At 44.8% G+C, this 15,408-nt stretch overlaps 1 protein-coding gene across 6 annotated transcripts in view; it reads right to left on the bottom strand.

Annotated features, from left to right (window-relative positions):
* Positions 1-15,408, bottom strand: part of ADAMTS9 (ADAM metallopeptidase with thrombospondin type 1 motif 9) — a 91,045-nt gene that overhangs the window by 56,616 nt on the left and 19,021 nt on the right. For all 6 annotated transcript variants that reach the window (XR_010614260.1, XR_010614261.1, XM_065687101.1 and 3 more), the window contains 8 exons: positions 14,915-15,061; positions 13,921-14,062; positions 13,386-13,493; positions 9,388-9,533; positions 3,653-3,834; positions 3,415-3,551; positions 2,348-2,465; positions 1,987-2,082 (listed from right to left, as the gene is read on the bottom strand). Coding sequence is in view for 4 of the 6 variants with exons in the window: in XM_065687101.1 (XP_065543173.1) it covers positions 1,987-2,082; positions 2,348-2,465; positions 3,415-3,551; positions 3,653-3,834; positions 9,388-9,533; positions 13,386-13,493; positions 13,921-14,062; positions 14,915-15,061 (1,076 nt within the window). In the remaining 2 variants the exon portion in view is untranslated. The remainder of the gene's footprint in view (positions 1-1,986; positions 2,083-2,347; positions 2,466-3,414; positions 3,552-3,652; positions 3,835-9,387; positions 9,534-13,385; positions 13,494-13,920; positions 14,063-14,914; positions 15,062-15,408) is intronic.

Raw genomic sequence — 15,408 nt, 5'->3', positions numbered from 1 at the left:
AAATGTCATTTTCTGGTAGGTAATTATAGGGAGTTTGGTCAGTATCTCCCCCTCTCCCTCCTCCCTCTGTACTTTTTATTATTCCAAATCTTAAGGTATGTGAAAGCAACGAAGGCTTAAAGCCTAAATGCTTTATAAAAGGAACAGTTTCCTGAAAACAGCAGTCTGCTGCACAGCTTCACACTAATGCGATTATGTAGCTAATTTCCTAAGTTAGTTTCCCCACCATTTCACCCATCACAGCTACATTACTACAAAGACTCTGTACTGAAAAATCCAAACTTAACACCAAAACACCAAAGGGAAGGGTTTTACACTGAATGAGGGGAGATAATGAAGTAAAACAGTGCTCTGTAGCAAACAGACATAGATGGAGGAAAGCTCACAGACACTACACTCAACTAAATTCCATGCTTTGGAGGCTCTAATGTCATTAGGCAGTAGTAAAACTCATTAAAGGATTCCTTCCCATTTACTGTATCTCCTACAACAGTAGGTACACGTCTTGGACTTGATGACAACATCAAATTCCTCCTAAATTGTTAAGCAACTACAAGGTTCTCAGTACTGAGGGCCCAAGATTTCACACTCAGTGAGCTGCAAAATAAGTGAACACATGCACACTTCTCATTTGCTTCTAGTCAGGCCTAATATGAAGAGATGCTTTCCCAGCAATATTAAAGCAACATTAAAGAAGATTTGACTTCATTGCTTCCCAAGAAGATTAAAGGCCCTCCAAGACGAACTGAAAAGTTCTTTGGGGCTCCTTCTGGGGTGAACAAGTTGGAATCAGCACAACATGGGGAGGAATGCTTTTTCTAGACAAGAGGAATAACAAAATATACCTCCCTCCTCCAGGATGGAAAACTATCACACCTCAGTAAGGTTTTCTTGGTACTGATGTGCATTCATCCTGCACCATCTCTCATTGCTGTGAATGTTCAAAATGATGCAGTGCGGCTATGAGCGTGCAAGGGACCTGCTCTAGTGGAAGGTGTCCCTGCCTGTGGCAGGGGGTTAGAACTGTATGAGCTTTAAGGTCCCTTCCAAACCAGTCTGTGATTCTATGACCCCAGTCTGGGAATGAGGACACGGAGGATCCACTCAGCTTTTGGACTGAATGAAGGGTCCAGCCACATGGATGATGTTTCAGACAGCCAAAGCTGTAAGCGCTGTTTCTCTTTGGTGCACAAGTGTCCTCTAGTCGTTTCTCAAGTGAGTTCCTTTACCTTCAATGGGCTAGAAACCATCAACCTAGTCCCATTTTTAACATCTCCAGTTACAGTGATCACTTGGCCTAAGCCATATGTGTGCACTGCAGATTGGTCTAACACAGCACTCCAAGCATTTTCATCTGCCTCTACAGACATACCCAGAGGTAACAGTGACTACCAATGTCCAACGGCCAAAAGCCAAGTTATTTGTTGGGTTTAAATCAAGCCAGTATCTTTGGTGCAGGGTGTTTCTTTACATTTATGTATTGCTGTCAGGCAGGGAAAAGAAGGGGTCAATTTAAGTGAAATCAGAATTATCACTCTTAGATGAACAGCAAACAATTTCCCTTTGAGTTTGTTTGTACACATGTCTTTCAGGGTATGCCATATCTAGTCTCAAGCCAAGGCACAGTGAAAGCAGAGAGGTATTAGGTCGTGATGAGGAGGCTCCAGAAGAACTTGGAAGTCTGTTTGGTCCCAATTTGTGCCTCAGCTGCCACCCACACGCAGGCTCAATAGTCCCTCCAGTTCCAGAGATGCTATAATGGGATATTTCTTATAATGTGAACCTCCCAAACTTTCCATCAAGGATGGCATGCACAAAAAGAAGGAACAAAGCTGCGTGTTTGATAGACATACGAGAAATTCTCAATAAGAAAACATCTCCTTTCAATGAATTCTTCACCCTCTCTTGCAGAGATCACCAGTAGATGTATCGCCACAACCAGATAATAAAGCAGATTTCTGGACTGAAACAAGGATTGCAACTCACCCAGGTAGTTGTCATCCTCTGGCTTCCCTGAGTAACTGTGCTGATGCACATCAATATTGGTTGCACCAGCTGGGATGCGGACCACAACATTATAGCCTAGAAAAGATTTAACAAAAAGCGAGGGCTGTTACGCAGACATTTTATTTGCTTTTTACAGGGGGAAGGGAAATGAACGAAATTACCTCACATTACACAAGCTGATACTTTTCATTTAGGGATAGCATAAATAGTTATAAAATAGAATATACTATAGCCAGAAGGGGTTTGCATTTTACATCAGTGTTTTTTGTCGATTAAGTGTGGTAATGGCTTTTATAGACCCGCATTTTTCACTATAAAGTTTTTAGCAACAGATTCTTACCATAATGCACCGTGTTAAATGTGCCTGCAACAGTTTTGCATGAAGAATTATCCCCACCACAAACACCACATTTATCTCTTCTCGCTTTTGAATTCAGCACATGATCGCATCCAGCTTGCTTTAAGAGAGACATTGAAAAAACTAGATTGAGCAAATACAGACTAGAACAGCATTTACAAACCTCCCAATTAAGGCGCACAAAAGCTGTGTATGCAAAAGGCTGCTGTGACACAAATTGTTTTGCTTCCCCACATTTTTCTGCTGAATAACAGTGTGGCCATCCCACACCATTTCCAAACAAAAGGCTTCCTTACAAAGCAAGAATCAGAGCTGTATTTGCACCAGGCGATGCCTTTGCTAAAGAAAACTTCCTCCATCAATTGTTTCCATAGAGAAAAGTGTGAAAAATAATTGTGAATGGAAAAGTAAAGTGCTCTGGGGTCTGACCGGGAAGAACCAGGGCAGCGCATAGAAGGAAGCATCGTTTGGATTCAGGCTTAGACCTCCACAACCCTCAGTAACTTAGGGCAGATGTACAAACTTCCTCCACTTGAGCATGTCCGAAGAAGAGCAACAAAGCTGGCAAAGGGTCTGGAGAACAAGTCTGTGAGGAGGAGCTCAGGGAAGTGGAGCTGTTTACTCTGGAGAAAAGGAGGCTCAGGGGGACCTTATTGCTCTCTACTACTACCTGAAAGGAGGATGGAGTGAGGTGGGATTTGGTCTCTTCTCCAAATAACAAATGATAGGACAAGAGGAAATGGCCTCAAATTGTGCCAGGAGAAGTTTAGATTGGATATTAGGTTGTCAAGCATTGGAGCAGGCTGCCCAGGGCAGTGGTGGAGGCACCATCCCTGGAGGTTTTTAAAAGATGTATAGATGTGGCACTTGGGGACATGGTTTAATAGTGAACTTGGCAGTATTAGGTTACAGTTGGACTCAATCTTAAAGGTCTTTACAACCCAAACGAAGAGGGCATGCCAACAAATGGGTAGAGCAAGGTGCAGAAGCACCAGCCTGATGTGCAAAGCTGCAACTACCCTTTGCTGAAGAGGAGGGAAAATACTTACCCGGCAAAGGCCTTGCACACAGATATCATTGGTGTCGGGGCCACAGGGCGTCCCATCAATAACTCGATCCCGCAGCTGGTAATAAGCTGTATTTCCTGCCACTCGGCAGAACAGCTTGCACCGATCCTTCATTAGGACTGGGGACAGGAGAGAGGAAAACCAGAAGCACGTTATCCAAACACCATCACCCTGATGCTGCAATCCAGGAGGCAGGATCTGCATCACCCCTGCCACTTACTGCCGCTGTATTTGGGAACCCAGCGCACGTTTGTGGGCAGCCCGTTGATGTTAAAGTGCTTCCCATCAAAGTCAGCACACTGCTCATCCCGGAAATCCTTCTTCAGCTTCGAGCATGGTTCGGTATTGCAGGATTTAAACTTCATGCGGCGCCCCACGCAGTATTTCCCACCGTTTTTAGGCCTACAGAAACAAAATCAGGCTGGAAATGAGATGCAGTCTCCAATTCTGCAACCTATTCAGCACAGCCAGGATTTGTGACACCATTCTGGGCTCTGTCCCTGTGCATGTCTTTAATATCCCAGACTGACAAACAGGAAAGATTAGGCAGGTGCCCAATAAAAAGGACCATATATGCTGTGCTAAAAGGGGATGAAAATAGGAATAATTGCTCTCTGCCAAAAAAAAGTGATAGTGAGAGAAGCCAAAGAGGAAGAGCAACATCTTCCTCCCCATCTGAGGACGTAGTTTCACACTAAGGGATCCCATATGGGACCATCCCCCCACAACCCCACCGATCCTATGAATATGATGGCTGAGGGTTTGCCTGACCTCCTGGGTTGCAAATAACTACACACCACAGCAGAAAGGAGAAGAGGCTTTGAATTTCGCAACTCCCAGATTCTGGGCTGTAGTCATAAAGCTATTTTTGTCCTCCTGTGTAGATGGAGCCTTTACCAGATAACAGCTCCCTTCAGGGAATGAAAAAGCCTCTCCCACTCCAGCCCCTGTCAGCAGTATGGGAGTGAGCTGCATGTGGATGGCATCAGAGTTGCTCAGCAGAAGGCACTTTTCTGGTGAGGACCCATTTTCACCTCTAGTACCTTTCACCTCACTTCAAGGAAAAGTACCCTTGGGATAAAAGCTATTTACTGTCTGTTCAAAGGACATTTCATATGTTTGGACTAAGTGCAGCCTTCTATGTATATAATGAATTGCAATAATAAGATAAAAAAGGATGCACCATGCTTTAAATGTTCCAAACCACCACCACCACCACCCCCCCCCACCTCTACTGCTCTCTCCCAAAACTTTAAATGACATTGGGAGGGCATGCTGAAGGCTTCTACAAGCTACCTCTGTCAATATGCAGTACCACCCAGGCAGCTTTGCTATTCCCATTATGATATAGAAGGAAAGATACTGCCATCCGGATGACATGTTGCCAGGGTCAGCTTGGGCAAAGCTGTAATTGTCCAGAAAGGAAAAATTATACCAAATACAACATGCACTCAAGGGAGATGAAGTTAAGATGCACCTCAGCCATTGGCATGGGAAAGTCTCCACCTGCTGATGTGAGACCCTCACCCTTTAGTAGACAGTTTCAGAGGAGTCAATGGAGAGCAAAAGCATCCAAAGCGTCCCAAGCCACTGTGCCCTAACTGTGGGCCGCATATACAGAGGCAGAGAGTGGCCCTCGAAGCTCAGGACAACATCTGGCTCAGCTCCAGCCTCTGATGCAAAATAGCCACTAAACCTACAACTTCTAGTTAGAGCTAGATCTTTAATGTCCCTTCCAACCCAAACCACTCTTTGATCCTGGCAGCTGTGGGTGAGATGCAGAGCATCACCTGCTACACACATGGGATTCTTCCTGCCAGCATCCTCTCCTCACTACCACACTGCCATGGTGCAGACCCTTTAAGTCCTACCCTAAATGCAGAGGGGTAGGATTTGTCTTTAGGCACAGCCCAGGACTATTGCATGCTTTAAATGACACAAACTTCTGGCAGGGCATTTCATTAAAAAAGCTGCAATCACAACATTTTTATGGTACCCACATTGCTTCCAACATAGATCAAGTTAATAAAAATGAAACTTTTAAATAGTAAGTTAGTTAAGAAGAACATACAAGAGCTTTTAAACGGTAAGTCTAACAAAATCCAAAGATTCCAAGCTACCTTACAGTTTCCTTTTCTCTACATGGCCCATGAGATTGAGATAACATTGAACACATGGACACACCACAAACTGAAGGATGCCATTGTATTGCAAACTGTCTGCTTCCTAACTGTGGCAGTAAATCTCCCCACAGCCAGTGTCTGGGGCTGAAGCACACTCACACTGCTCACACTACAAAACAGCCCCAAAGCACCCTGAGAGCTTTAGAGTGTTTTTCAAGCAGAATTGCTTTTCCCAGAGTGTGAGTAAGAGCTGACCACCAAAGGAAGTCAGCCTTATATAATATCATTTTTCAGTGTCATGAAGAAATATGGATACTTCCCACAATGTAATATTTTTATCATAGAATGGTTTTGGTTGGAAGGGACCTTAAAGCCCATCCAGCTCCAACCCCCTGCCACAGGCAAGGACACCTTCCACTAGAGGAGGTTGCTCCAAGCCCCTGTGTCCAACCTGGCTTTGAACACTGCCAGGGATGAGGCAGCCACAGCTTTTCTGGGCAACCAGATGCTTAATGCATCATCTGCAATTAGTAATATTGAGTATTTTAATCTGCAGACATTAAGGCAGCACCCAACTCTTAGCTATTCAGGAGCACCAGGTACAGGCACCTCACCAAGAAGCACTCTTTTGGGGATCTTTTGGACAAGCTGAGCCCCACAGGCAGCAGCTCTGTAGGGAACACCCAGGCTGTCACAAAATGCCCCTGGAGCATTTTGTGGAGCATTTGTGCTCATCTGCACATCTGCCTATGTGCCTCTGCAGAAAAACCTGTGAAGCTCTAGCGTGCACACATCAGTCTGAGCTCTCTTTTGCAGCATCCTGGGAAGCACTGGGACAGGGAATTGGTACAAGTGCTGCCAGTGGCCAGCATAGTTATCTATAGATGTGTTTACATGTTGAGCTTAGACAGCTTTCAGCACAGGTGGATACTTCCGTGATGGACTAAAAGGCAGACGTGATCTGACTCACATCCAGAGACGACAGTCCCCCATCCAGAAAGCCGTTCCTGAAAACAAGGCTCCCGGTATTGATATCTTATGAAATATGGCTTTTCCCCACAATTCTGCAGCTAAGCCTTGCTTTGAAAACCAGGGCTTGCACCACAGACCCTCTAATGTGATGCCCCACAGCCGTAGGCTTTGTCTGTACCATCCAGCCTCAAATTCCCAAGAGGGCAATCTTGGTGGGAAAAGTCTGGCCTGGTTAGCAAATGCATTCCTTCAGTGTATGTCAGAACAGTCTGTTGCCATTTCGGAGGCTTACAGCTGTTCCGACAGCCCTGCAAGATACTTGTCCACATAGTGTCAGAGCACATTACAGAGCTGCAGCTTTATTTTGTGTCATTTTCAATGCCAGGTTTAACACAGTATTTTATTGGCATGCAAGATCCCTCCCTAGATCCTTGTGCACAGAAAACACTTTAAAAAGCTAAATCATCTTTGAATACAAAAGACTTACTGAACACTATTTCAGACCTTACTCAAGGTATCTGGGCTGGGCTTGCTGCCTTCTATATAGAGGAGAAATGCTGTGTAATGTTGAAGTACTTTGATAAGCAGGAAAGGCAGGCGAGTAGCCAGCAGTGTCTCATCACTCGCAGTGTCTCAGCAGCCCTTTGATAACAGGGACGCAGATGGTGGGAGCCCACGCTATGATGTCAAATTACAGGGATAAAACAACAGAGTCGGTGTAAAGCTCTGTGGACTGGGCTAGGACAGGATTTGTGAGGGGCTGGAGAAGAGGCCATTGCCAGCTACACAGCTCTCAAAAGGGGGCCTGGAAAATGACTGCTATTAATGATAACCACATGTGATTTCACAGGCAGCTTGGTGCTGAGTGCATTTAGGTGCTTTTGCAAATCCCAGCCAAAGCAATCTGACTCATGAAACACCAAAATACAAAACACTAGCTGTAAGAGAAGATGGAATTCAAAATCCCTTTAGGATAAAGATTTTCTACCACAAAAAGCTATCAATCCAAACAGATGCCTCTCCAGAAGAGAGGGATACATCTCACTGACAGCATCCAAAGGTTCGTCTGCATAGCATAGCTGGTTTTGTGTGTGGAAAAACATATTAGTTTTGTCTCTTCATGGCTACTGAAGACCATATGGCATGTGCTGACTCAGCACAGTGAGACGACAACTCCTTTGCACTCATGTGCTTCTCAGCATCATGTTAATTACTGTGCTGTTGTCCTACCCCCTTAACCTCAGCCCTTCTCCTCCAGCACTTGCCCAGCTGTGCTTAGCCAGGCTCTTCTGTCACTTTACCACTGGTGCTGCAGCTACAAGCACTCCCTTCTCCCATTAGCAGTGATGAAACTGTCACTGGCACATCACTGATGACAGTTTCCTTCGCAGAAAGGTGTCCAACACCAATGATGAGAAGGTGGAACGAGCCTGCTCATTCTTTTTAAAACCCCTCAGTCCAACCAGCTCTACTGAGCACTCACGTCTCTATGTCTGAAACCCTAGAAAGCAACCAGCCCAGCCCTTCTTGCTCTTGTGGGCTGAACAGAGGCAGTTAAACAACCACCAGCACAGTTCACAATTTATGTAAACAGGGTGTTTTCATAACAGTTCCTCAGCCTATTACCACTGTTTTGCTGGCCACGCATTTGTTTCCCTGAAGCCCATGGCAAAAATCCCTGCCATTTCCAAGGGAGCAGGATTTTGCATTCCAGTCTGATGGCAATCATTTCTGAGTGCCACTTTTCAACGGGACACAGGTTTCTGCTGAGTTTTGGCTAGTCTGCACCAGATGACATATAACTGTATAAAGGATCAGCTGCAATAGCAGCCAAAAGCTGCAAATCTAGCCAAAGCAGGAGTGAAATGGTAGAAAACTGTATAAAGTGGCCTGTAGAAACAGCTGCAAAATGGTGAAAAATGGATAAAACCATGGCTCCTTCCCTTCTCCATCTTTTCTGATCCATAACTTTGGAGAAAGAAAAACACCTTTGGAAGTGGTACTCTGGTTGTGCCTCCTCAGGAAAACAGGGGGCATGAAACCCACACAGATATTAGCTTTTTTCTTCCTTCTCCTTAGAATGGATCCCTTTTCAATGCACTTTACCCATAAACCAAATCTATGACTGGCTCCTCCTTAGAATCATAGAATAATTAGGGTTGGAAAGCACCTCAAGATCATCCAGTTCCAACCACCCTGCCATGGGCAGGGATACCTCACACTAAACCATCTCACCCAAGGCTCTGTCCAGCCTGGCCTTGAACACTGTCAGGGATGGAGCATTCACAGCTTTCCTGGGCAACCCATTCCAGTGCCTCACCACCCTCACAGGAAAGAATTTCCTCCTTATATCCAATCTAAACTTCCCCTGTTTATGTTTTAACCCGTTACCCCTTGTCCTGTCACTACAGTCCCTGACGAAGAGTCCCTCCCCAGCATCCCTATAGGCCCCCTTCAGGTACTGGAAGGCTGCTATGAGGTCCCCACGCAGCCTTCTCTTCTCCAGGCTGAACAGCCCCAACTTCCTCAGCCTGTCTTCATATGGGAGGTGCTCCAGCCCCTGATCATCCTCGTGGCCTCCTCTGGACTTGTTCCAACAGTTCCATGTCCTTTTTATGCTGAGGACACCAGAACTGCACACAATGCTCCAGGTGAGGTCTCACAAGAGCAGAGCAGAAGGGCAGGATCACCTTCTTCGACCTGCTGGTCACGCTCCTTTTGATGTAGCCCCTTGGTTCTTATGATGCCTTGTCCATGCCAGGCAAAGCACACAACCAAAGGGGTTTTCAGCCCATTTGGGCAACCCAGCTGCTTTTCCCAACTTTATTCCCCAGTGCTTCCCATAGCTCCATACACTTACTCAGGCCTGTTGCACTCCCGTATTGCTGTCTTTATGCCACCACCACAGGTTCTCGAGCAGGTCCCAAAAGGGCTCCACGTCCCCCATGCTCCATCTATCACTGGTGTCTCACGCTCTTTGGGCACACACATCCCAAACCGGCAGTGCTGTGTGCGAAGGAAAGAGATGGGAAAGGTGGGATTGCATTGCTTTGGCATTATGAACCGACCAACAGTGACCAACCTGGGTGACAAGACTCAGGTTTACTTCTCTCTCAACCACATGCATCATGCAGCAAAGATTTTGCAATCAAATATAACCAAACTTTACTTTTTGTCTATCCCCTCCATGTTTTAGTTTCTCTGCACCCTTAAATGGAGAAGGAGTCCATAGGTGTGATGTATAGGAAGAAGACCAAAGACAACAGTAACCACTGAATATTCCCTGTTGACCGGTGCTGAACAGCATGGCAGCGCTTGCAGCACTGCTTATCTGATTTCCTGGAGAGCAGTAGGAATTGCACTGTGTCAGGGGAGGAGACAGGCAATGGGAATAAAACAGCAGGGAAAAATCAAACCTCCCACAAAGCGGGAAAGGAAACTTCCAAATCCAAAGGGCAAAGAAAATAGGAAAATGAATTCCTTTATCCAAAGTTGTTTGTTTTTTTTTTTTTTTTTCCCCTCACTCAGCTATATAACATGGGATTTGCCAGGGCCTGGCCTAGACTTTGGTTTTCCGGTTATAATTCTTGTTTTGTTTTGTTTGGAAAACTGGCTTAAATTATTCTGGCAAGCCCCTGTTCCCTATTTTTATGGTATAAATTGTGTCCATTTGGGGTGTGCTTGCTATTTCAACTGCACAGACTGCTGGAGAGGTGAGATCTAGGAGAGAGTCACCTTCTGGCCCCACAAGAGTAGAAGGAAAGGTGTCCCCCAAGACCACAAGAGTAGGCTTCGCTCCTACTGAACAGTGCTTGCTACAGCAGATTTAAACCCAGAGGCATGATCATCTGGCTGTGGATGTCTAAATCTTTGCAATTATAGAAAGCCCAAACATTGCTGATTGCTCACAGATTAGAAGAATTTACAGACTTAAAGAAGAAAACAAGTAGTACATCATTAAAATATTTGCTTGCAACATTTCTCTGCACCAGAGGCTGTTCAGGCAGGAAAACACTCCATGACCTTTATGGGAATGGGCTGAATTTACTCATGTACTGCATTTCTCCAGCTTCTTCACTAACGGTGGAACAAGGTTGTGTCAGGATATACCATGAGCTCACCTCCCCTTTTTAGACATCCTCATGAACCACTTTGGAGAAGTCTATCTAGGAAAACAGAGCAAAATCAAGCTATGCTGGAAGTTGTGCATCCAGCCCATAGGACACTGGCTCTGCAGCACATTTAACACCTTTTGCTCATGATGGCCAGCCATCACGTTGCTTTGCTGATGAAGAAAGCTGACCTCAAGTGCCAATGCCTGTGCATTTGCAGGACAGCTGAACAACTCATAGCTTGCGCTCTAAACGTGGTGTTTGCTGAGAGATGAGCATAGTCTCTACGGCTGCAATGTGCCCTAGATTTGCTTTCATCTGAAAATATGAGTCCCCAAATAGAAACTGGCTAAAAAAATCTCTGCCACAGTAAAGGACAGGAATAAAACAAGCTGAAATGCCTGTTTCATTGCTGCAGGACAAATCTTTATGATGCGTAACTTCTGGCATTTAGAGGGCTGAAGAAATGTAGTCTGGGACCCCTATGCCAGTCCTGTATAGGGACAAAGAGGTCCAACAGCTATCATCAATGTACAAAAATATATGACACCAATTCAACAGTGCTGTCCCAGTGGAGGAGAGCTCGCAGCAACGTTGATGCTCACAGCTAAATATATAACCACAGTCATGCTTGGCACCACTGACCCAGAGAAGACGACTGAATAGCTAACTAGTGAATGAGCACAGCTAACAGACCGTGACATGACCTATATGTCTCCCGTCCTGGTTGAGAATTAACCAGGAAACCACCTTCATCCCTTGATTTGATTAAAAATTGGGGTTTGGAGTTGATGGTAAATCAAGGAGGAGAAAAAACCTAAAGAAGCAGCCGTTATAAATAAACAGCAAGATTATCTTATGGAAATGCAATGGTGTTTCTTGGAAGCACACTGTGAACAGCCTGGCTGCACAATCTTCATGCCTTTTGTGTTTTAAAAATACTTTCTGTTGAGTTACAACAGAAAAGCTATGAAGCCTGCCAGGGTTCTCCTTCTTACGAACTTCCAGAGCAGAGAATGAAAGAATTTTTGTCTGGAGCAAATTCAAAACAACTTAGACACACAGTCGAGCAGGAGAGCAATGGCAGGGATGGGAGATACTACAACAGACTCTCCTTCCCTTTGTCTTGCCACTGGAGTCCCAGATAATTCACCACATCCAGCTCCCATCCTTGGGCTGACTTCGGCTGAATAGATTAGCAGGGGGCAGACAAGTGCTGTGAAGCTCCATGCATGCATAACATATATGCTACCTGCTGCCATACAGCAGGAGATAGAAATGATTACTATTCGTATACTTTTATTTAACCATTCTTTAACCAACCCCGATAACCAGGAGAGAGTCGCACCACAATACTTTACAAGCCCAAGTAAACACTAAGGAGACGCCATATGATGATCCAAAACTTAACCTTGAATTAGACCAACACACAGATAAAAGAATTACTCCATAAAGCCTTTTTATGAGAATGCATTCAAATGCCTGAACACGAATGGCCTGCATTAGCTTTTCTTAAGAGCCCATCTGCTCTCAGCCGGGAAGTTCAGGTCACACTTGTCTAATTTGTCTGGACTTGTTAAATTGTCTAAATTTATGGGCTGAAATGTTTTTGCTTACACAGTCTTTATTAAAAGCCATGCAGCTGGACACTGCCTCTTATATGACATAGGGTAACTCTGAGGAGGTGCTAATCTGCCCAATTGCAGTTGTTTGCACATCACTGGTCACGTCCCAGGGTAACTGCAGGTTTGTCGGAACAAAATTGCAAGCCCAATTTTGGAATTTCAAGAAAACAAGTTATTTCTGAGCTTCCAGCAAGGTCACTAATGGAGGAATTGAAGGCACAAGGCTCATGTCACAGGGATGCCACAGCTGTCTTCCTTTTATCCTGAGTCTCAAAACAGCACAGGTTTTACATTAAACATTGGTGCACCGCTGGCACCAAGGAGTAGCACAGGAATAGGATTTCCATCCACATCCCTCAACAACAAATCCAAACATACATTCAAAAGGCTACGAATTAAAATGTTGACTTTAAAAGAAAACTGTAACTGATCATCAACAGCCAGAAAAGCAAATTTTTAAGTTATACCTTGTAGAATAACATCTTAGTTTTTTATTAGACCCACACAGAGAATACTTTTGTTCAGACACAAATGATGAAAACTAGTTATCATTTTTCATCAAAAGCTTCAGTATCTCAATAAAAAAAAAGAAGAAAAATCCTCTCAACTTTTTTTCTCCAGATCTGGAAAAATGAAAACTAAATACTTATCCTAGAAACCACGATGCTAGCTGGAAACTAACATTGCACATGGAAATGGAAAGTTTCTATGAATTACTGCCAAAAATGTTCCATGCAGAAAATGTCAATCAGTTCCATATTTTACTGTGATATTGTCAAGCTATGATACCAGTTGGCCAGTTTATATAACACAAAATTACTAAGTGCTCACACCATACAGGGAATTTCTAATAAAAGCCCGGGGAAGCTTTGCAAAGGTTTTGCTCGAGAGTTCACTCAAGGGCATTAATTGAAAAAGATAAGCACTCCAGAAGGAATACCTGCTTTAAACAATGTTATGCCAAGCAGTCGATGTTAATCACATTACCTGGGGTAGAGCTGACCCATGCACACCAGGCGTAAAACTCAACAAGATGCTTTGGGCTCTCACCCCTCCAATTAGAAGCTGTTCCCCATACAACTGATCACTGGGATAGGCTGTAACCACCAGTTACTACAGACCTTTCCAGGCTCACATTCTGTCCCATCAGCCCAAGGTGTGTGCTGGGTACGACATCCCTTGTGTGCGCCATCGATGTTGATACACCAAAGTCGCCGACACTGCATCTGCTTCAGGTATTGAAAAGATGTAAGTATTAAATATGTGCCATGTACCTTACCAGATATCTGACCTTTTATGAAATTATCTCCCTAGCATTTATCATTAACTCACAAGCTTGACGGTAATTTGATGGCTTGTGAACCTCCCATTTTCAGACTGGATATTAGGAAAAAGTTCTTCACCAAAAGGGTGAAGGTATTGAACAGGCTGCCCAGAGAAGTGGCCAAGCCACCATCCCTGGAAGCGTTCAAAAACCATGTAGATGTGGCCCTTAGTGACAGGGTTTAGTGATGGACTTGGCAGTCCTGGGGTAAAGGGTGGACTTGATAATCTTAAGGGTCTTTTCCAACCCATATGAGCCTATGAATCTATGATTCACCCAACCCCAGGAAGCCTTATTTTGCTCTGGCAACATCAGGGTGGAATTCCACTTACCATGTACGGGCACACTTGAGATCCAGGTCCAAAAATTAACTCACATTGTTTGTTGACATCATAAATCAGCCCCGGAAGCTGCTGAGGCAATGTGTACGTTCTTGATGGAGGCTCATCAAGCAAACATTCCCCATAGCCAGTGCTACAACACAAATCAGATAAACGGTGTTAAACAGGAGGCCATGAGACTAGAACCCATTGCTGCTTACCTGAATTAACCTTAGGGCAGATGCACACCATGTTTGCCATATTTAACAAGCACTACAACAGCTACTGCAGACTCAAGCACAGGAGGGTGCATCACCCATTCATCACCACCACCACCATGCTGTGCCAACAACCATCCACTACCCTGCAGTCAGCTATTCAACAAAGTATATCTGAGTGTGCACGACCTGCATTTAGTTGCTAAGCAAGCACTGGTACATATTTAGAAAGAACATCATTGATTAGCAGAACTGCCCAAGGGACTCAGCTCCTGGAACTGCCACCATGGCTCTCATTCTGTTCCCCATCGCAACACATGGGAAGGCTTCACACCAAAATGGGTAACCACTGTGCATATCAAACTGACCCGTGGGCTCCTGGAACGGTGTTCCCACCATGGGTTAGTGCCAGGGGTTTTTCTTGACCTCTGGAGCAGAAAGGCAGATGCAATCTGCCTCCTAAAACACAGCTCTGTATGTGGGCCACAGGGCTTGAAAAACTCACTCTTCAGGTTCGAGGAGAACGTGCATTCCTTAAAAGCAATCTCCATGGGGTTAGACATTCTTCCCCCTAGAGACGCCGGTCCTTGCCAGCTTATCATGAGGCTGAACTGGCAGGGACTGGATAGTGGGGGTGCATTCCTGCTCTATGTAAAGGATGTGTGCACACACAAATCCCTGTGATTTCCTTCAAACGCTGCACACTAGGACTTCAGATTAATCAGGACACCCCATGGGATGCATGCACATGTAAAAACAGCCTAACTCATGCATATGCAAGCCCTTACTCCAGAAACTCAGTGATGTATTTCCTACTGCATTTTGACCACATCCAGGGGTTGGTGTAGAAGTTCAGTGTTGGTGCCATGACATGCTGTTGATTTTTACCTCCATCTTCTTTGCACTTATGATTGTCATCGTGCGGCATGTTAAATCTAGGAGAAAAACAGCAGTGGAAAGCAGAGTCAGTTAAGTGACAAATGTCAAGTATTTAGCATAGCAACAGTGTGAACTAAAAGTAAGCAAACCCAAGAGCTTTTCCTAGATATGCTGCTGACGGGCACTGCAGAATATATGCACATATTCCTAAGTGTCAACAAGTATTCCTCAAATGCAGGCCCTAGCACTTGTCTGCAAAAAGCTACAGAACATCCTGGTAAGCTCTCCACAAATATTTAGCCAGAGGGAGCCTGAAGTAAGATGCTATTTCAGCTTTTCACTAGCAGTTGGCATCCCGCAGGCAAGCTGGAGTTTGGTCCCACCACCATGAAAATAGCAAGAA

Source organism: Lathamus discolor, chromosome 7, assembly GCF_037157495.1.
Source record: "Lathamus discolor isolate bLatDis1 chromosome 7, bLatDis1.hap1, whole genome shotgun sequence".
NCBI classification, from domain to species: domain Eukaryota; kingdom Metazoa; phylum Chordata; class Aves; order Psittaciformes; family Psittacidae; genus Lathamus; species Lathamus discolor.
This window is presented reverse-complemented; position numbering and strand designations above follow the sequence as displayed.